Source organism: Vanessa tameamea, chromosome 18 (genome assembly GCF_037043105.1).
Source record: "Vanessa tameamea isolate UH-Manoa-2023 chromosome 18, ilVanTame1 primary haplotype, whole genome shotgun sequence".
Taxonomy (NCBI): Eukaryota; Metazoa; Arthropoda; class Insecta; order Lepidoptera; family Nymphalidae; genus Vanessa; species Vanessa tameamea.
The window spans coordinates 7,859,228-7,881,344 of record NC_087326.1 but is presented as its reverse complement, the minus strand read 5'-3'; the positions used below and the strand labels follow the sequence as shown (position 1 = coordinate 7,881,344).

The 22,117-nt window shown below is 32.4% G+C and overlaps 3 protein-coding genes across 3 annotated transcripts; 2 read left to right on the top strand and 1 right to left on the bottom strand.

The window, feature by feature from the left end:
* Positions 1 to 1,789: 1,789 nt before the first annotated feature.
* On the top strand, positions 1,790 to 8,672 carry LOC113398196 (store-operated calcium entry regulator STIMATE-like). The gene is made up of 6 exons (XM_026636814.2): positions 1,790 to 2,120; positions 2,404 to 2,548; positions 4,268 to 4,389; positions 5,268 to 5,467; positions 7,192 to 7,266; positions 7,804 to 8,672. Exons 1-6 carry the CDS (start codon positions 1,997 to 1,999, stop codon positions 7,891 to 7,893), a joined length of 756 nt encoding a protein of 251 aa, XP_026492599.1. The 5' UTR covers positions 1,790 to 1,996; the 3' UTR covers positions 7,894 to 8,672.
* Positions 8,673 to 11,705: 3,033 nt separating this feature from the next.
* On the bottom strand, positions 11,706 to 13,624 carry LOC113398802 (uncharacterized). Its single transcript, XM_064217799.1, has 5 exons — positions 13,616 to 13,624; positions 12,840 to 13,034; positions 12,616 to 12,771; positions 12,068 to 12,280; positions 11,706 to 11,980 (listed from the first exon to the last, which is right to left on the bottom strand). Exons 1-5 carry the CDS (start codon positions 13,622 to 13,624, stop codon positions 11,894 to 11,896), a joined length of 660 nt encoding a protein of 219 aa, XP_064073869.1. The 3' UTR covers positions 11,706 to 11,893.
* LOC113397444 (probable splicing factor, arginine/serine-rich 7) lies at positions 13,623 to 17,732 on the top strand. Its single transcript, XM_026635787.2, has 4 exons — positions 13,623 to 14,509; positions 14,982 to 15,142; positions 16,014 to 16,133; positions 16,486 to 17,732. The coding sequence occupies exons 1-4, from the start codon at positions 13,793 to 13,795 to the stop codon at positions 17,561 to 17,563; spliced, it is 2,076 nt and encodes a 691-aa protein (XP_026491572.2). The 5' UTR covers positions 13,623 to 13,792; the 3' UTR covers positions 17,564 to 17,732.
* The last annotated feature ends 4,385 nt before the right edge of the window (positions 17,733 to 22,117 follow it).

Genomic DNA, 22,117 nt, shown 5'->3' with positions numbered 1-22,117 from the left:
AAAATTATTTCTAATCGCATCATATATTCCATATTGCTCAATGTCATCGACACGAATTGCCGAATACCCAATGGGTATGACTTAAGTCAATATAATGTGTATTTCTATCTGCCTTGCACTTATCTTCTCTACAGTTAAATTAGTAGTGCTCAAATAAGAAATTTTCTTTACCCGTGTCGGCAGGCCTTAACATACATCTCAATATATACGCTCCTCTCATTACTCCGAAGGGAAAATAACAAGAAAGGTAGATTGGACTCCGATCGTGAGAAAGCTAGCTAGATTTCAGAGATGTGGAGTAGGTTTTGCTGTTTTTCAAAATAATGATAAAACTCTCTTGAAATCAGTATGAAATGGTTATCACAAACGGACAGTTTACAACATGCTGACAGCTAGACAACATGCTGAGTTCCATCCCTCAGAGCAACCCGGCTTTCACTTAGACTGCAGCCCATCCATACTTTTCGAAATATGGTGCTGATGGCCGAAGAAGACAGTTAACCAGTGTTGTTTATTTTTGTGGATTACGAGAAAGTCTTTAACTTCAAAGGAATCTGAGCAATGTTTTACTTATAACTGGGACGTAATTTATTTCGAAGGTATGTCGAGGTGATGTGATATCGATATAGATGTAGATGCCGCAAAAAAGTACAGTTTAAATCCAGACCTGTGAGACAAAAGTGGATTGTTATGGAGTTAAATCTCTGATATATAATATCACGTATCCCTTAAACTGTTCAGCAACCCATTGGAAGACGTCATTAAGACGCTGGATTGGCCTAACTACGGCAAGTAAATCCAAAGATCTCTTCTATTTACCGACGAAATAGTCGTTCATCACAGAGTCGTTGGAGCAATTAATTACTGAGTCTTCGGGTCTTATCAGTTTTTCGGTGACACTGTGAAATTGAATGAAATTTAAAGGCCGACAACGCACCTGCAAGCCCATCGGTGTTGCAGATGTGCATGAAAAAAAAAACATGTTTATGTTTAACGGGAATGCCGTAACGGGACTGGTATAAGTCAATGATAAGCCTCTCAAGATTGTTGGAGTGTCTGGCTCAAGTCATAAAGCTCAGTAGCACAAACTTCGATAAGAAAGCCGATCGAAAAATTATTTTGGTATTGAGAGTATTGGCAACTTTACGACGATGCCTATATTGCAATGTTTAGAGACGGAAGTTTTCAATCAATGTCTTATCTGCCATCTGACACGGAAACGTTCAAGCTCATTCAGCATGCTTTGTAGTGGACGATGCTAGGAGTAAATCAGCTAGGCAAATAGTCAGCCAGACAAATGTAGCAGTATACTATTCTTATATGGTCCAAATAAAGTTGACCGTACTTTTTTAAAGGCTTATGTAATCATATGCATATTGCATATGATTACATAAGCATATGCATATGCTAATGCATTGGACTGCTGTTAGCAGGATAATAATGAAAATACAAAAAAAAAATTAAATTACATTTAAAACTTAAATCATCCGTAAATTATTCAAATAATTTTGATTTACGCATGTATTTTTTTATGGCGTGTATATTCGATAGTTAAGAGCAAAATATTCTGCCTATTAAACATATAATGAGTATGGCAAATAAGATCAATATGTGTAACTTTGAAGCTATAATTTTTTATTTAATTATGTTCATAAAAAGCTTTATACCATAGTTAATATGTAAATCAACATGATAATATGTAATATTAAAATATGACATTATTCCTCAATGTGAATGCACCATAACTATTATTTTGATATAAATCCGCAACTGCAGGCGTTAAATGTCATAACTGTCATTGTAACTTGTCAACAAATTAGGATTTTCGAATCTGTTTTTATTAATTTAATATAACGTAGTTATTTTATTTTACGCGATTTTCGAACTAACATTGCATTTCGTTTATAAGAATGTGTTCCTAATATTGTATATATTTTGTATCCAACATTTTTAGTGTAAGTGCATAAGTGTAACAAGTGTAATAACATAATGAAAAATGAATAACAGTTCTGATTTTATTAACTGGTCAGAGCCCCACTGCTCTAAAGATGCGCTTACAGATACATATGGTTGGGTTATGCAGTTTCTTCTTGCCGTCTTAGCATTTACATGTTTAATAGGTGAGAAATTATATTACAAAATGAAAGTTATGTTCATGGTCAAAGTGTAATTGATACAACGATTATGTGAAACCATGTTCATTAATATTTGAAACAAGTTCTTCTTGAAAAATAATTTATATTATGTAATAATAAATAGTTGATGGCATTTAAAAGTTAATAAACATTTTAGAACAGTCTATTTAATACTGTACTTGTATTTGTTTCTTATATATTATTGTTTAATTTAATACTAATAAATTAATGTTTAGTTTAATATTAAAATTTAATTTCATTGTTGTAGGTAAAAGGTTTTGTGAGCCCCGTTATGCAAGAAGACCTTGGTTGATCTGGTTCTATGACACATCTAAGCAAGGCCTTGGTGCTCTTATAATTCATGCAGCAAATGTCTGGCTTTCACCCCACATGACTGGCAACCCCTGTACATGGTATGAAGATATATGAATTGATTTTAAATGAATGTTTTAGAGATAACATATGATAACTTTTTAATTAAACATAGTTTGATTATTAAAAACTAAATAAATAAGAAAAACTATTTTACGAAATACTCTTTTGTAAAAATAAAACCAAAAATCAGAAAAATGAGAAGAAAAACTTACATTATCAGCCTGTAAATTTCCCACTGCTGGGATAAGGCCTCCTCTCCCTTTGAGGAGAATGTTTGGAGTGTATTCCACCACTCTGCTCTAATGCAACCTGCATTGGTGGAAGAAGATGAAAAACTTTTTTTTTTTTTATTTATGGGTTCCAGGCCAGATCCATTAGAAAGCTTTTAAGTTGCTTCCAGGACACTTTCTTTGGCATATTTTGCAGAAACTAAGGCATAATAATTTTACATCTGAGTAACACTGGTTAATAATTTACACTTAAAAAAGTCAATAAAATTAATTTATCTTAGTTAAGATCTTCAAGTCAAAGATAATTAAGGACTACATTTTAGAATCTGATAAAAACAAATACAGATGGTGATAAGAAATACAGATAAATGGATATATAATCTTAGATTAATTGATTGATGTATTAAAGGATATGGTTTCTGAAGTTAAAGTGTTATACAAAGTAACTGGGATGTATTAATATGTTCCTTGTACGTTTAAAATTTAAGAAGCAGCAAGTTGACAGATAACATTAAGCCTTGGATTAAAATATCTATTAAATTATAATTATCATCATACATGACCCTTTATTATTAACTTTAATACGTGATTGCTTAAAATTTAATTATTTTATAATTGTTAAATATGTTTTTTTAAAGTTATTTTAGGCAAATAAAGAAAAGGAATGTTTTTCGTTTAGATCCCTATCATCATTCATTTACCTAGACTGCTAGGTTGTCTTGGAATATTCACTCTGATACCTATATATATATCAATTATTATTATGTCAATTCATAATGTTGAAAAAGCTCTGATGAGATGCCTGTCTACACTTTCTTTATAATGTTCGTTCATGGAGGGAAAGAAAAAACTCCTCTAAGTTAGTTTTGGGCTTCAATAGCTGATAACAGATTTTGGAGCACATTAATGATAAGCAAATGGTGGTTACGAGTCAAAGTGTGTCTTTTTCGGTCTACTCATTTCCTTCTATATAGATAATATATAGAATATTGACAGTACATAATATTATATAATATTGACAGTATGGTAAAGACTACCAATTGAAAATCTAATCTCTATGGTATGGTACAGAAAAATGTTGTAATTAATTTTGTGGAAAATTCTACAGTTTAAAAGATTTATAACATAACGTAAGAATTGTAGGAATTAAATAGTAACCTTTGGCCTCTAATATCTTAAGACGTGACACAAGTTGATATAATACTTATTTCTGAAGTCTTTAATATGTTTCATCAAAGGCTAAGTTTCTTACCAAGGTTGGATCATTATTAGACTGACGGGATATATGTCTATATGATTTTTTAATGTATTATCGGGAATGTAGTATTTAAACAAGAAAACTTTTTAAATCGGTTTGTTTCTTTTTTAGAAACATTTGTTTTATTTTTATTTGATAGAACTACAGAAAAGTGAATTACCCAACGAAAACTTCTCTAATTTCGAGTGAAAAAAAAACGAACCTAACTGTATGCTGTTTAGGAGCAGTTTTAATTTCATTAATACATTTATAAAACTTATTACTTTCAGGTACATAGTAAATTTTATGTTGGACTCAACACTTGGCTTGCTGATAATATGGGCAGGTATAAGACTGGCACAGCGTTGTGCAAGAGTTTATGACATACCTCTCATTAATTTTGGCGAATATGGTGAGTGTATATATAGCTATGAAATATTTCACTGTGTTATAGTTTAAGAGACTATCGCATCCTTTTTTATTTATCAAAATTTTTATATTCAACCCTTTTTTGGCCTCCACTGCCATCTTTAAATATTACATAATAAATAAATATTAAAGACATAGTATTTTTTTTGAGAATAACATTATTTTCATATTGGTCGTTATCTAAAGAGCATATACGCCAGCCGATAACCTCTACAGCTGTACTGGAATATTTTAAATTATCAACGTTAACTATTTGAAGAGTATTATGTACATAATGTAAACGTAGATAATTACAAGCGTTTATAACCTCAGAACATTCCAAAAATTTATAAGATCTAAAGTAACTCGGACGACTTAGAAGCGAATACGTCAGTGGTGTCCACTGCCCAAAACATTAGAGCCTTAAGAAATTTGAACTATTCCTTACATCGCCAATACGTCTACAACCTTTGGAACTGTGATGTTATGTATGTTATGTACGTGGGGTTGCAGTTATACTGGATTATTCACCCTTCAAACCCGAACACAACAATATTAAATATTGCTGCTTGGTGGTACCATATTTGATGAGTGGGTAGTAAATAATCTGACGGGCTTGCACAAAGCCCTACCACCAAGTAGACAGGCATGTACACAAAAATATCGATCGTAATTTTATCTAGAGATAAAATAGTTTTTATACTGTGCTTAGAAGCTCAGTATGAAAACAATAACATTATACAGCGTGTTAAAAATATTAAGATCAAACTCTATGTATGTGAAAATATAATATAAATACAGACAAGTCAGACAACACAAACTTTAAGCACATGTATGTTATACCTGACAATGAAATATAAAAATGACATAATTTCTGTACAGGTAAGCCTCCGATGTGTGCGGCTTGGATTTGCCAATGCGTGTTGTATGCGGCGCTTGCGACGTTCGCCAAGTCAGTGCTGGCGCTGGTGTTGCGTCTCCCGCCAATAGTGGCGGTGCTCTCCACGTTGAAGCTGTCGCCCGTGTCCGACCCGCGGCTTGAACTTGCAGTGGTCATGCTGATCATACCTTTCTTTATTAATGTGAGAGTTTTTGCTACTTGATTGCATATATTGTTCCCTACTGAATTCTATGAGGTATCATATGTCACATAAACTATAAAGTTTCATTAAATTACATTCAACGGTTTTTGCATTATGCGTACACACATAGACACAGTCGAATGCAATTTTGTATAAAATGGTTTTGACTTCTGTGACGGTGATGGTCAGAATTGGGCTAATATTCATCTTGAAAATTCTGCCGAACTTTATCATATTGTTAACTACATATGTACTTCCATTAAAAAGTACTTAATACTTGTGTAATGTGTTACAATATTATCTAATAGTTTTTTTTAAATAAATTTAAATTGGTATGTATATATCAGATAAAAATAGATGGAAGTAATTATTTAAGTACTTTTGATATTAGGTAACTGGTGTATTATATATTTATTACATTGAAAATTTATCTCCTTTGTTCTTCCCTAGAGGAAAGTTATCATAGATAAGTTTGCGATGGCCGTATTCGTTATTAAAATGACTAAATGTAAAGTGTATCTTATATTGGTGCAAGGTGGCACAGAAAAACCAATCATTTTATTTGACTGTGCACTGGAAATGTGGTATTTTATACTATGTATATACATATATCCGGGATTGACTTTGTTCTTATCTATCTTACTAGACGAAGAGATCGACAACCACATCGATAAAGTGTTTTTGAGGTTTAGTGTAAGAATATGGAACAACAAAAACCTAACAGTTAAAAACAAAATGATCATCTTGTTTGGTCATACTTACATCATAAGTATATTTTTTTCAGTTGAGACCTGGATGTCGTGTATGAGGTAGGAAAAATTATTAAAGATAGAATATATGACATCTGGCTAGCATATCTGGTCTTCTTAAACGAAGTAGATAGTGTTGGCTAGAGAATTTGTATGGAATAAAAATTGCGAAACGGTCACGCGGAGCTCTGCTAATTGAGATTTAAAGGACGGCAGCACTCAGGTGTACCTCCTGACAGTTTGCCCACTATTATATAAAAAAATATAAATGTAAATCAATCGTAATCAATCAAGCATTTGTTTGGCTTGGGAAAAACAATTATCTTAGTTTTCCTCCAGGTGTACAGGCAGAGTATCCCACTGAGTACAACGACCGTGACCGCTACGAATCAATTTATTGTAATATAGAAATTATAGTCATCATTTGTCCGCAATAGGATCGCGGTCCTAAAAATATTACAGAGATGGAGATTGGCCACCCTAAGCACGCCGATTAATTAATTATTAAATTTGAACAGCGTTTTGAAGATTTTATATAACTTGGCAGTTTAATTTCTTTTTTCTATACCAATAAATTTAAAGTACCTTTCTGTTGTTATGGACGGCCCATTTGTAAACGTATATAACATATAACTGCGTAAACATATTCATTATTAATTACCGGAAATATTTTATTTTGTAAATAATCATTATAAAAAATACATTAAAACCTCTTAGTTAATTTTTTAAGTAACTAGTAGTCGCCTGCGGCTTCGCTCGTTTTAGGGGTTGGTCGTCAAGTGTTAAACGAAAAAAAAAGTCCATGTTCTTTCTTAGAGTTCAAGCTTGCTTTATACCGATTTCATTTCAAATTCGGTCTAGTGGTTTGGCCGTGAAAGGGCAACAGACAGACATAATTACTTTCGCTTTTATAATATTAGTAAACATTAAGTCAAACATCAGAAAAGAATATAATGACAATATTTTTTTTTTCAGATATTAATATTTTGGGTGACGGACAACTTCCTAATGTATCGACCGAGGGGTGTGAGCTCTAAAATAAAGACGAAGGTGAGCCATGTCCTATATTTATTTACAGTTAATGAGGTAAGTCTCATCTCTATCCAGTTTCATTTATTTTGGAAAAGGCGATGAGCAAATGAACAGCATAATGGTTATTAATTAATTATAAACTCAAATGAAGAACATGAATATTCAGTCTTGCTTGCCCAGGCTTGAACCCGACACTTTTGCTCGTGCTTTCTCCAGTGAGTCATCTCGACTCGAAAAAAACAATACAAAGTACATATACATATGTATATATATTGCGATAGAATATTATTGATGATTGTGTGGTTCCGGCTTGCACCAAAATACCGATAATATAATTATTTTTATTCGAATTAAAAATTATACGGTAATTATTGCCGGAAAATAGACATTAAAATATTCCCGTTTATAGATTGATGTAAATAATAATAAATATTTTTCCATATTTGAAGTTGGAACGGATTTGGTTGGCCACGCCTGTTTCAAAATTAACCCTGAAAACCGAATTAAACTTAGACAAGATATATACAGTTATACAAAGAGAAAATTATTTTCTAGGTCCGATATCAATCGATAAAGAAAGAGAAGTCTGGATCCGAAGACGATGATCAGTCGGCGGACGAGCGATTACTTGGAGCGAGTGTATGACCCTACCCGCAGCCCGCTCTCCGGGCATAGTGCATCCATTGACATTGGTTGATATGAGTTGCCTTCGCCATAATACATACATCGACCCGACAGTACTCACGCAGTAACATCAAGCAATATCTGCATCTCATTCTCATACGTTGCGGTCATTATCTTTCGTCTCATTTGATTTGTTTTGGATAGATTAGAGATGGGTGATTAAGTTTATTCCGTTTATCATAAAATAGCATTCTTGTGATGTTGGTCTTATGTTTTTTTTTAGTTATTTAAGTATAATATGCCATCTTAGTTTATTAGATAACATGTTACATTAAATATCAGTCATACTTTTTTAAGTTATGTTTGAGATAAGTACCTAACGTTGGAGCCAGTTTATTGTTATTAATTTTATGTTAGAGTTTAGTCAAAATCAAATCACCACATTAATACTTACTTTTAATGGTTGCCATAGTCATTTCGTAAAATAGTCCAAAATTTAATAAGAGCGGACAGAAAAAAATCAACGGGTGCAGGTTTTTTTTAAATATATTAAAACATGTTTACAACAATTGACAACTTTCGGTTCGATGTGATATAGCGTGATTTGTAAGGATTATCTGTATAAAATCGTTTGTCCTTGCTGACTAATAACGCGTAGTCAAATTTACTGACTATAAAGATGAAATGTATATATAGGTTTACTTTATAACGATCATACGCTAATAAAGAATTATTGGAATCGTTAATTTGAGTTGGAAAACGTTTATATACACAACAAACACCAAACTGTCAAAAATTTGCCTAATGATGACAAAAAAAAAAGACTATTACAATGAAGATAGTTTCGCAGTAAAAGTCACTCGTTTGAACTTGCAAAGTTTACGCTCTATATAATTGAACGCGTACCAACATATAACGCCATCTATATGTTTAGACTTGAATTACGACGTTCGATTAACTGGATGCGACACGGCGGAATGTTGAATTCTTTTCCAAATTGGGCTGAATAGTCTATTCCTATCGAATGAATAACAACAAACAAACCTTAGATTTATGTATTTCATGCGATTTGGTAATAGCTCAGCTATATTGCACACTACTAAAGGTTCTTGATAAATGTCTATATTTAGAATACAACACTATTACACTTAACTACTTATATCCTTTAATTTAACTTCCAAAGTTTCGATAACGGCTTCGTCGACGTTCTAAACGGCATTTTTTCGAAAATCCATAATGAATATCATAGATTAATAAAGCTCTCGACCAATGATATCACGTTATTTCTATGTCAAATGTTGTTTATTCGGCTTTTGTCCTTTCGTGGTTGGAATAGACTAGTAATCCCTCAGAGTCAAAGTGATCGGCTAACACGGTATATTTATTGGCAAATATGTTAGAAGCTTTTTGATGAGATATGACGAAGGCAAATTAATCAAAATTAAAATATTTGTATTTTATTAAATATTTAGCAATAAAAGTGTAACATAATCATGTAATATATTGGACACTATTGGCGGTATGTTTAAGGTTTATATTATATATCTGTATGTTGAGTTTGACCGAAATACTCATAAATATGTTCATAAAAAATTGTTAATGTATGCATGTATGATGGCTTTAAACCACGGATTTGTTCCATAGAATTATATCTACGCTATTTTACAAGGCGATACCCTCCTTAATATCCTTCTATATTTAAAATTCGAGAAGTAAAGTATGTACAAATAAATATGCTATTTCGCTTCAAATATTTTTAGATGTATAAAAATATTTTTATATGTTTAATTTTTTACAATGAAATTTTTAAAATGTTCCTAAGGTATAAGTACTTAGAACCTTGTATTGCCATTTTTATTGACATGTTACTAACATCGAATTAAGACTGAGCAAGTCGAAGTCACTTTTGAGATATTGTTACTTCTTGTTATTTTTCTAAAACCTACGAGACACATGTCTGTAGCTCGCAGAAAATCATGCGTGATATTGGTACACGGGAGCTGCTAGCGCTTGTAATTCGTCGATCTACTAGATCTAGACTTGATATATTAATGTCGTATGGAAACGGAGAGAGTGACTGACACGTTATAGCGGGTTTGCTAGTAGATCGTATGCGATTGTAGACGCTTGCATCTTTAATTGGCAATTCATAAAGCAATTCTGGATACTAGCCGGCGAGTTACAAGCGTGTGTAGTTTGACATAGAATGCCAGTAGTTAGCATACCTGTGTGCTAGCACCTGGCATGCCACATGCAGGCATTGCTTATTTAACTAACTAATCGACAGCTCTTTATTGGACATTCCATTAGTATTTTCATTCCTATAAATTTTCATTTAAGAATTTAATACCATATTAAAATTCTTAAATGAAAATTTATAATAAGTTTTGTTAAATATATCATGTTTAACAAAGTGATGTGGAGACATTTTAAATTGTTACAAACAATCAATTATATATAAAATAAAACAAGAAATTGTTAAAAAAATTCGATAAAATTAAAATAAACGAGCAGGTACACATTTGTTGTCGATACGAATAGATTATAAGATAAGTGCAAATTAAACTAAAAAAATATATATATTTATGTATATTACTCAAGTTTAAATTGCAATCAAAACTTTAGTAATTTAACCCGACATTTTGATAGAGTCACATCAACCGTAGACGACAAAATAAAAGTATGATTATTGATTATATCTGATTAATATACAAATATATATTTTTAAATACCGTAAAAGCTTAAACTAAATGTATTGTTCAATGACAAATCCACTGGGATTTGTCATCGAACAATATCAGTACTGATCTACTGAGATTATACAAATTATATTCACTGGCGTAGAATATTTATTCTGCTATTAGACTAAATATATTCAGAAATTAAAGTTCAGCAGTGATGTTTTTACGATGTAATTTTTTATTATCAATTTGCATATATAGTTTACCAATCATTAGTTATACCGCAAATATAACAAAATCAAATATGGAAAATGAAAAGTGAAAATCTGTTTTGATAGCATTGAAATTTGACAATGGGCTAACGATAACATTTTAGTAAATAACAATCTCAGTGAAGACATCTTAAAGAAGAAAATGTGTATGGTTTATTTTTGTACATAATACTGTCTTCAAGAGTAAACTTTAGACGAAAATACTTAATCAAGTTTGTTTTACTTTATCAACGTAGTGAATTATTGCTTGATTATTATTTTAAAATTAGCATGGCTATGAACCACAAGATGGCATGCCTTCTGTCAGATTTCAATATATTTCTTGAAATTGAAAGTATGAAAAAACGGTATTTTCTCCTGTCAAATTTTATTGAGGTTCTGACATATCATTTTTTTTATAGTTTACAAATTCGTTTCAAATAAACTATACGAGTTAATTCCTATGTAATAACTTCCAAGATAATGTTTGGCGAAAAATAAATATATGCTAGGTATTTTTGTAATAATTATATAATTGATCTGTCTATAGTTATAACCTTTGAATAAGTCTCGCATTATTAATTATTGCGTGAATTACGAGAAAGTATTGTGATGTAAATATTTGTTAAGGCCATTTTTGTAAAAACTGATTGTATGTATATAATACATATATAATAATGTATGTTTGTGCATCTGTTTATTGTTTGTGCAAATATATCAAAACACGCGTTTGAATGATATTTTTATTTCTAACCTGAATGCGCTATTGGTAGTCAACTATCGATTTAAAAAAAACTCTTGTGTTAACAAAACAGTTACATTATTGACCGTGTTTGATGAAGATACGAATCTATTGAATTTGAGTCACATAACATATGTATATCCAAGATCATCCAAGCTATCTCATGGCATACATAAACGGCTAGCTTATGAAGTTACAAGTAATAAACATGACAACATCAAGTGCTTAATAGATTAACTTTGAATCGAATTATTATGATGTCTTTCTATTATTAGACAGACGTGCATACGGTAACTGGTATTCCAAAACTCATTGTCATTGGGTTTATATGTCTGGTTTATAGTCATTTAATTTTTCTTCATAAGAGTACGTCTTGTTTCTTCAGCTTCTATTAATTTGCGTCGAAGCATTAACATTATAGCTTTGTTCCTTTTCTGTAATCCGAAAATATTCGATTCAAATAATTAAACCCAATTATTAAATATACCAGAAGCACAAAAATGTCTTAAATTATATTTTACCCTCAAAATATTACATTCCCTTTCTAGAGCTTCGTACTCTTCTTCTATGGTGGCAGCCTCTTTCGCTTTCTGTTCATTTTCTTCTAGAATTTTTGCATATGTTTGACGTTCTATTTCTTCATTTTTGGCTTTTTTAGCTTTCAATTCCATGTGTTTAAATTCCAAATCTTCACGTTCTATTACACATTTAAAATATTTTAAGTTATGTCTAGCCTATTCCAATCACAAGAGAAGTGAAGATAAATAAACAACATTTAATATCAATTTAACGCGGTCGAGATCTTGATTTATCTATGGTATTTATTATGAATTTACGACAGCAATTTGCTTTGAATTTCAAGCCAAGAAGTCGAAGCTGTTAATGGACATTAAAGTGGAATAATATTATAATATAATTAATGATGTATAAATCAACTGTTTATAAAACACAGCAAAGTAGACCTATTTGCAATATTGGATGGAATATTTATGTATAAGGTTTTATCTTTACTTCTCCTTCGATAGGAATAGATTATTATTTATGTACTTTATACAACGGTACATTTCACTTTTTTTTGCATACCTTTCTTAAATAAATCGTCAAAAGCATTTTTATGATTGTTAATATTAATTGTATGACTTTCAACTTTGGATTTTTCTGATTCGCTGCATATATCTATCATTGTATTTTGATATTTCATTTGAGATATTTGTTCTTTAACATCCTAGGAAAAAGATACTTTTATAAATGAGGATACCTTAAACGCTGAATATTATATTATATTCCGTATACCTCGAGCTGTTGCGAAATAGATTCTATTTCAACCTTAAGAAGAGTAACTTCTTCAGCCAAAGCGAGTTCTTCCGAACGTAAGGTGAACTCTATTCTTTCATTTCTTAGTTTAATTTTCCTGGCTTCAATTATAATGATATTTATTATTTTAAAGAATTGGGATGAAATAAAATAGTACACCAAAGAAATACAGATCTGGTTGATTTTATTTCACGATACTCTACCTGATTTTAACTTCAATTTTAATTCTTCAGCTTTATAATGCTTTCTAGACATAGTTCTAGAACAAACTTTATTCAATATAATAATCAAAGATATCAAAGAATTCTAACAAATATTTTAATTAAAATTAAATTCTTAAAATTCGTAATATATTGGCGCAAAAACCTTATCAATGTTGCCAGCTAAAACTTGCCAATGATAAACATGAAACAGAATAATGATTAATGATAGTAAATGTGTAAGCCTCTTTTCTTAATAGTTTATTTTTATTAATATTGATTATTTGATAAAAAATAATCAAAATATGTACAATGGTTCAATAACAAGTGGGCAATAAGAATTACGAATACAGCATGAAAAACTTAAAACATTGAACCTCATATTACTGTTACAGAAAAAATCGGTATCAATAAATAAATATTCAAATATCTGTTGATATATACCCCGCTTAACTATAAGCAGATACCTTGGCATTCTTTTAGTTTGGCAGGTACCTAAATGATCCGAGAAAAAATGTTCAATATTAATTTCTATTTTTAATCTGTCCCGCTTGCGTTTGCCATCTGTCATTATTTGTGCGGCAACGAAAGCGTGTTGCGTGTTTCTTCAAGAAAGTTTGACAAAAAAGGCTAAATTGCATAGCTTCTCAAATAATAAACGATTCCAAAATGTGATTTTTGTGGTATATGTATCAATTTACTTGAAAAAAAAAAAAAAGAAAAACATTCTTCATGTGCAAATCATCAAAGATGGTTTCGAGCGCTACGAGGGTGATTCAAGTTACCAACATCGCTCCTCAAGCGACAAAGGATCAAATGCAAACATTGTTTGGTTACTTAGGGAAAATAGATGATATTAGATTATACCCAACAATCAGAGATGTATCCTGTCCTGTGCAGTCACGAATTTGCTACGTTAAATATTACGACTCTGCAACGGTTAATGTCGCTCAACATATGACGAATACTGTGTTCATCGACCGCGCTTTGATCGTGATTCCCATGCAATCTGGCGAGATTCCCGATGAACATAAGGCCTTAGAAATGTCAAGTAATGGTACACTAGTACCGGGATTCAGTACTGTCGAGCCACGGTTACCGGCACATGTAATTAACACATTAGAAGGCGTCCCGCCAAATCAAGTTATACAAACTTATGATCCCAAAATAGTTGAAGCGGGACTGCCGCCTTATCCACCACTTCCAGCGGCATATGATTCTAGAAAGATAGAAGAGATAAGAAGAACACTTTTACTTATAGATGTAGGTGCCCTAACTCATCAACAACTGGTAGATCATTTTTGTCAAGCAGGTGAGATCAATTATTTGCGCTTCTGTGAACGAGATGTCGACAGTCTCAAGTATGCATTGCTTGAAATGACAGAACAAGAAAATGTTTTAAAAGCTCTTCAATTAAACGGTACCACAGTGGAAGGGCAGATTATAAAGGTAATTTAAACCAAAATTCTTTATAACTATTATAACCAATTAAAAAAATAGTTTGTATGCAAGGTTGTTTAGTGACATTTTATAAATCTTTACAAACATTAAATATCTACATAGGTGAACCTCAAAGTTCCCAAATTGAATTACTGCATCTGTTTTTTTCATTCAAATATGATAACACAAAACTAAATTAGTAGGAATAAAGAATGTGATAGGCATTTTGATATGACTTCACAGTATTAGTCCATCTAAGGACATCCATCTCAGCATCTGCGTGCATATGCATTAAACGCTGACAATTATGTTATGTAATTTATAGTTGAATATTTCACCATTATAGATAAATACTACTAGAAAGTTGAATATTTAGGTATGAATATGAGCCAAATATTTATACCAAATTTTCTTGTATTCTGAGGTTCAGTTTTGCAAGTAAATCAAAATTTAATATCTGTTTTTTTTTCTCTTGTGCTAGGTGCATCATGCTACTCAGGCTATTTCAAAGCCTCAAACAAAGAGTAATGAAGCTGCCCAAAGGGAAATAGAAGAAGCCATGTGCCGAGTCAAGGAAGCACAGAACCTTATATCGGCTGCTATAGATCCTGTTATAGGGCTGTTGTCTAAGGACAAGAGGAGGTAATATTTTATTTTATTTTAAAGGAATGGTACCAACTCTACAATAGAATTAAACTAAATATAAAGAAAATTTGGTCTAATAATAATAATACACAATGAACTTATTACACAACTCTTATTGACTAAATTGAATGTAAGAATATAATATGCCCTTGCTTTGAAGACATACTTAATTTCATTCTTTGCTTTGTATGCATATGCAATATAATGCAATTAAAGCAGTTTCGAAAATGCCATTCTCGCCTTCAAAATTGTTCAGTTGTCGAAAGAATTATCAAAAAAAAATCGTAATTGCCCTAATGACAAAATTTTAGCATTTAATAAATGCTTTTCAGATGATCAAGCTACTGTTGGTATGACGTAGGATGGTGATCGTTCTTAACTAAGCAACTTAACTTGTGATATGTCTGCATTGCCAGCTCTAGTAATTTATCAACTGTATCTACGAAATAATTTTAACATCCTCTAATTTCTTATAGTCTTCTCTTCTATATTTTTTTATGTTAACTTAGGTAATTGATGAGTGAATTTACTGTTATTGAACATAAAATTTCCTTATTATTGTCATCAAAGTCAATGAGATCTAACCTAACCTTTGTACTTATAATGGTACTACATATAAGTTTTTGATGACTTGACTATAATACCTACCCATAATCCATTTGCACGTACAAAAATAATTGTCATCAAAAACAAACATCTGCAACTCTGCATTTGTTTTTATTTCAACTTCTTGGAGAAAATGAAACTTTTATTTTATTAGCAGTTAGATCTTGAATTTCTAAAATATTTTAAACTAACGCGTTTGATACGCGTAAGTTTAATTTTGTACTCAGAGGGGTATTTTGCTTATTTCTTCATATTATTTCAGAACACGTTCCCGCTCCCGCTCGCGGCGCCGCTCGCGCTCGCGCCACCGCAGCAAGCGCTCGCGGTCGCGCTCCCGCCACCGCTCCCGCCGCTCGCGCTCCCGACACCGGCACCGCACCAGGTATACATAGCTGTTTTGTTATGGTATTTAAACCTAAATGCGAAGTATACTTCAAACTTAGTAGGAAAAATGTAAATTGCTGATTGTTGACAATCCATTGAGGCTTATTTATTATCTACAATGACATTTTTAAAGTCATTCAGGAAATGTAAAAATTGTAACTGCTTGTAACTTTCAAGACTTATTGACTTCACACATGAACTGCGTCAGTTATTAAAATTATATTAATTATTCAGTTATTTAATAACTAAGTGCATTTTTTATTGTGAAATCGTAATTTCATTATGACTGTCTTGTATGACTGAATGTAGTATGATGATTTTAGTTTTAACAAAAGTAATAATATTTTCAGATCTCGTTCACGTCATCGCAGCTCCCGACGGACTCGCTCGAGATCGCGCCATCGCAGTTCGCGATCAAAACGCGACAAATCCCGTGACCGCGATCGCAAAGACAAAAAGGACTCTGAAAAGGACAAAAAAGAAAATAAAGATAAGTCTAAAACACCACCAAAGGAGGTCGAGAAAGAAGAAAAAGAGGAAGTGAAAATAGAAAACGCAGTGATCGAAACCAATGGAACATCTGATTCGAAATCTAAAGCTTCGACGCCCGCAGAAGAAAAGGAGAAATACGTTGAGGTTGAAAAGGAAAAGGACACTAAAGAGAAAGATAAAGAGAAGGAAAAAGATAAAGAGCAGGATAAAGATAAAGAGAAGGAAAAAGATAAAGAGAAGGAAAAAGATAAAGAAAAGGAGAAAGATAAAGAAAAGGACAAAGATAGAGAAAAGGATAAAGAAAAGGAAAAAGAGAAAGATAAAGATAAGGAGAAAGAAAAAGACAAGGAAAAGGATAAGGATAAAGTGAAAGAAAAGGATAAGTCGCCTTCAAAGAAAAAGGATAGATCGCGTTCGAGAGATCGAAAACGAGACCGCTCTCGTTCTAAGCGTAGATCCCGATCTCGGTCGAAAAGAAAACGCTCAAAGTCACGTAGACGATCACGTTCACGAGATAGGAAGAGATCAAGATCAAGAGATCGGAAAAGAACGCGATCACGAGATAGAAAGCGTTCTAGGTCGAGAGATCGTCGGAGAACCAGGTCGAGGGATAGAAAAAGAACCCGCTCCAGGGACAGGAAGCGTACGCGATCACGTGACCGTGATCGTGACCGCGACCGCGACCGTGATCGTGAACGTGACCGTGACCGTGACCGCGACCGTGACCGAAAGCGTTCCCGGTCACGCACGCGGAGGTCTAAAAGTCGTTCTCACAGAGATTCAAAGACGCCTCACTCAAGAAAGTCTCGCGATCGCTCGCCCAATCTGCCGCCAGTGATCGAGGAGAAGAACAATTCACTAATAGATGATAAAATCCTTGACATGACGGATGAGAAAAATTCGCCAGATAATATGGACATTTCCAATTCCCCGTAATTAAGATGTTTCTATAATAACCATATAAGCAGGACATGTATAAACGATTTTTATTTTTAAATATTTTTATAAGCGTCCTTCGATTGTAATCTAGTGTTTTTCATCTTGTTTTGTAGTAGGGATTTAAAAATTGATTAATAAGTTAAGAGTAATAAATTGTAAAATCAAATGGAGATTTTATTTATTAGTAGTATACGCATCTAACTACAAAATAAAACTGGGAGTCATTGATCATTGAAAACACAAACAAAATGGCCTAGATGAATATTTTTTTAATAAACTCGTGACAGCTTCCGTATGAGTAACTCGTCGCGGTATCTACTTTACTTAGTATTAATGAAATTTGTTAAAATCAAAAAAATATATTTCCGAATTCAATGAAAATAAATTCAATTATTTCGAGCTAACACTCTTAGTAAGCATTTACTTATATCAATTGTTAATTTTGTAATCTTAATTATGTTGTACTACGCTTGCATAATATTGTGAAATATTATCTAAATAAAACCGCGTTTAAACCTTTTTGCTATTCTGGGCGCACGCTGGTGCGGCCGCCAAGACGAGCTAAGCGAAACGCAAGGGCACTACCTTTTCTCGAAGTGCTTCATCGTTTTTTCAACCCTAATTATTTGAGTTTGGATTATACCAGATAAACAAAATTGTCAATAGCCGACTTAGTAAGCATATACAGTTTTAATGGCATAGCTCATATACTTTAGAATTTATTGATATCTAAAAAAGACCTGATTTGGTTATCATCAAAATTCTTAGGGTATTTCCTAATGTCTTAGAATGCCGAAATATGATATGTATTTTTACTTCAAGAACTATTGTAGAAAAGAAAAGTAATGAACAGTTTTCGGTACAACAATAACACTAGCTAACGCCTTACGAACAAAAACAACCCAAATGTGGCAATGACTGACTATACTATCAAATAGAAAAAATTATGTGCTAGTTTAATAATTTCAACCTAAACTATGCTTCATCCTAAGCAACAAAACGTGGCTCAGATTGTATTAACATTCACTTGCGACCTTACACCATGAATGACAGAAAGAAAAAAAAATGCACTTTTGTTCCAAATTCAAACTTATTTCGTTAGCAGTAAGGCAGTGAATTACAGACAGCATTTTACTTAGGCCACTCTAAATTTATTATATTAACACTGCTGATTCAAACAGATTATTATGGAGTCGGTTTTTTTTTAAGAATAATTTGAGTAATTTAATTCTGTTATGTTTTGATAATAAAACAGATTAATTGCTAATTATTAACAAATATTGTATAACTATATAACATATACCTGACTTGCCTATATTGTACCTTGTGCATGGTTGAGGAAAATGAGTAAGATCTTTTAGATTTTTATATACTTTTATATTTAAAGAAGTTTGTTTTCACAGGAAGAACAATTCACAAATGTAACATTTTTCAACGATTAAAAAAAAAGAGGTTATCATTTCGATATGTCATATTATTGGCATTTTATGATCACATAACTTATGAAGGAATCCAACCAATGATATTATAGGTGGATTATGTGTGTATGTTTGTGACGATTTCTCCGAAACTATTGGTTGGATTGTTTGATTATTTTGTAAATACATATTTAGGTCGTGTCTCTGCTTTTTTTATGTTAGAGGTGGCAAACGAGCAGGATGCTCTCCTGATCGAAAGTGACTACCACCGCCCATGGAAATCTGCAACACCGGGGGGCTTGCAGGTGCGTTGCCGGCCTTTCAGGAAGGAGTACGCTCTTTTATTAAAGGTTCCCAAGTCGTATCGGTTCGGAAAAACCGCCGGCGAAAGCTGGTTCCACAGAGTAGTTGTGCGAGGCAGAAAATGTCTTAAAAATCGCGCTGTTGTAGATTTTCGGACATCTAGGTGGTGCGAGTGATATTTGGAATTTTGACGAGATGTCCGAAGGTGAAATTCAGCAGCCGGGATTAATCCGAACAATTCCTCGGAACATTCCCCGTGATAAATTCTGTAGAAGATCTGTAGAGATCTGTAGAGATCAATAAAAAGGTAAAAAGTAGGTAAATATCATGGCACAGAGATCCCGATGCACATATTATATGATGATGATGCTTTTATAATACCATGGCCAGACTTTTGTTTTTATAGCTTTCTTTTGCAATAATTTTGAAACTTTTAAAAAAGAAAATAAATTACAACGGGTATAATGGTAGTAGCGGTAGGGCTCACGCAACCAAAACATATCACTATAAAATAGCTTTTCCTAACTAAATGATGATGTAATGCTAAGATGAGCCATTTGTAAAAGAAAAGATTCTCAAATTATTGCAAATCTAATTAATTCACAATCCTTGTATAATTATATAAGAACTTCACTTGGTAGGTTCGTTTAATCATCAATTTTATTAAACTCGCTAGTGCCCGCGGACGTGTGAGAGGCAGATTTTGGGGTCCTTTTCTTATGTTTTGTTTCCGTGAACATATACATATAAACGAGATTTCATGAAAACAAGGCTCAGTAGTAAAGAGGTGAAAGCGTAACAAACAAATAAATTAGTTAGGGTGATAACTATTGCAAAACATTGGACAATATTATGAAATCATTTCACAATATTGTGAAATGATTTCACAACTTTATGAAGTGATTACACAATATTGTGAAATCATAATAATATATAAACGACTTCAGTTGATATCTCAAACAGTCGTTTGTAACTAACGGTACTGTATGTATTATTCATTAATACGTTTTATACCAGCTTAGATAATTATCAAATAGCAGCAATGGCAGTGAAAATTGTGCTTAACATACGTAGAGAATTTCTCCATGAAATAGGTGAGAATATTGAACGAGAAAATGTTTTTACTATAGATTTGAATCCACCTACAAATGATAATTTGCCTTTTCCAAATACCACCCATGTAATACCCGTCGGTAACTTTAGTAGAACCTTGAGAACAGAACGAACAGAAGATTCAATTGAATTAGGCGGACCTATAGAGCAGCAGGAACAAAGTTTAAGAAGAAATAGAAGGCGATCAATTAATCGATCACGTGAAAAATCCAGATCTAAATCACGAAGCCGCTCCCGAGGAAGATCAAGGGGAAGATCACGAGGTCGATCTCGAGGAAGATCTAGGGGAAGATCACGAGGTCGTTCTCGAGGAAGATCACGAGGACACTCTCGAGGAAGATCCCGAGGTCACTCCCGAGGAAAATCTAGAGAGAAATCACGAGGTCACTCTCGAGAAAAATCCAGGGGAAGATCACGAGGACCTCGTGGAAATTCCAGAGAAAAATCACGAGATCGGTGTCGTTAACTCAAAGACAAGATCCCGTGATTGAGATTACCGACGGACCAAAAGCCTAATTCGATGTTAAACTTGCATTCAGCAAATTAATTGAAAACATAAAAAAAAAAATTAGGAGTTCTAATTATTTTAATTTGTAGTGTTTGTTGAAATCAAATTATATTGAAGTGAATATATTTATCTCGTATAGTATATACAATAGTTAGTACTAGTTATGTAAACAATATTAATCAATCAAACATACTGCATTCAGTAACGTTATCACTGATAACTCTATGATGCATTTCATTGTAATATTAGCGTAAAATTAATAATAGATGATTTTAATTGCGTAAGATTAACTATGTATCCGATGGTCCTAGAAATAATTGATATACAAGTACGTTAAAATGTAAACATTTAGTATATAAACAGTGTGTAATGGTGTATAATAATTTCAGGTATATTTTACAATCGCGGCATACATCCAATACTTCGAGCCAGAAATTGCAATAGTCCAAAGGAAGAAACATGAATTACAATTGTCAGATCTAAAAGAAACCATAGAAGAATCATTGCATAGGACATGGTTACTCAAGGCTACAAGAAGATGGCTCCAAAGAGGAGAAATGCCGTATCCTGGATACTGTAGGTCACCAGGCAGCGAAGTATGCCTACCGGTTTTGTGCAACTGTGCCAAGTTGACAGAAATATGGAAAAAGATAAAAAAAATGAAAACCTAGCTAAGTAAATTTACATCTATCATATATAAAATAAAGTTATAATTACAAAATAAAAATATGTAATTAAAAAAATTAACAAATGTTTATTATTTAACCCAAAAAATTATATAATCACATATATCGGGGAAATTGTTTACCACACATGTAGTCAAACTGACCTTATCTCCAAGCGGCGCCGCCCCGTCATTTAGTCGCTTTGCTGTTTGCAGCTACGGAATAATTCATATTATATAATCTTTCTCAAATTATTTGTAAAAAGTAAACGATCAATAGAAATATTAAGACAAATGGGATTTTTTACCATCGGTTAACAAGTAATTAAATAATTGTGTTTTTTTTTCAAACAATTTCTTAAACTTATTATTAAACAGTTCCAAAATTTAATAGACAAAATTATTATCATTCCGGCAATTCTAATATAAATATAATCAATACTTAATTTCTGTAGTTAATATAGTAATTTAAATTTAACTTATAGTTAACCAACAATATATATCGATAAAATTTCAAAGAAAAGCTTCTGATTCCTTAGCTGTCC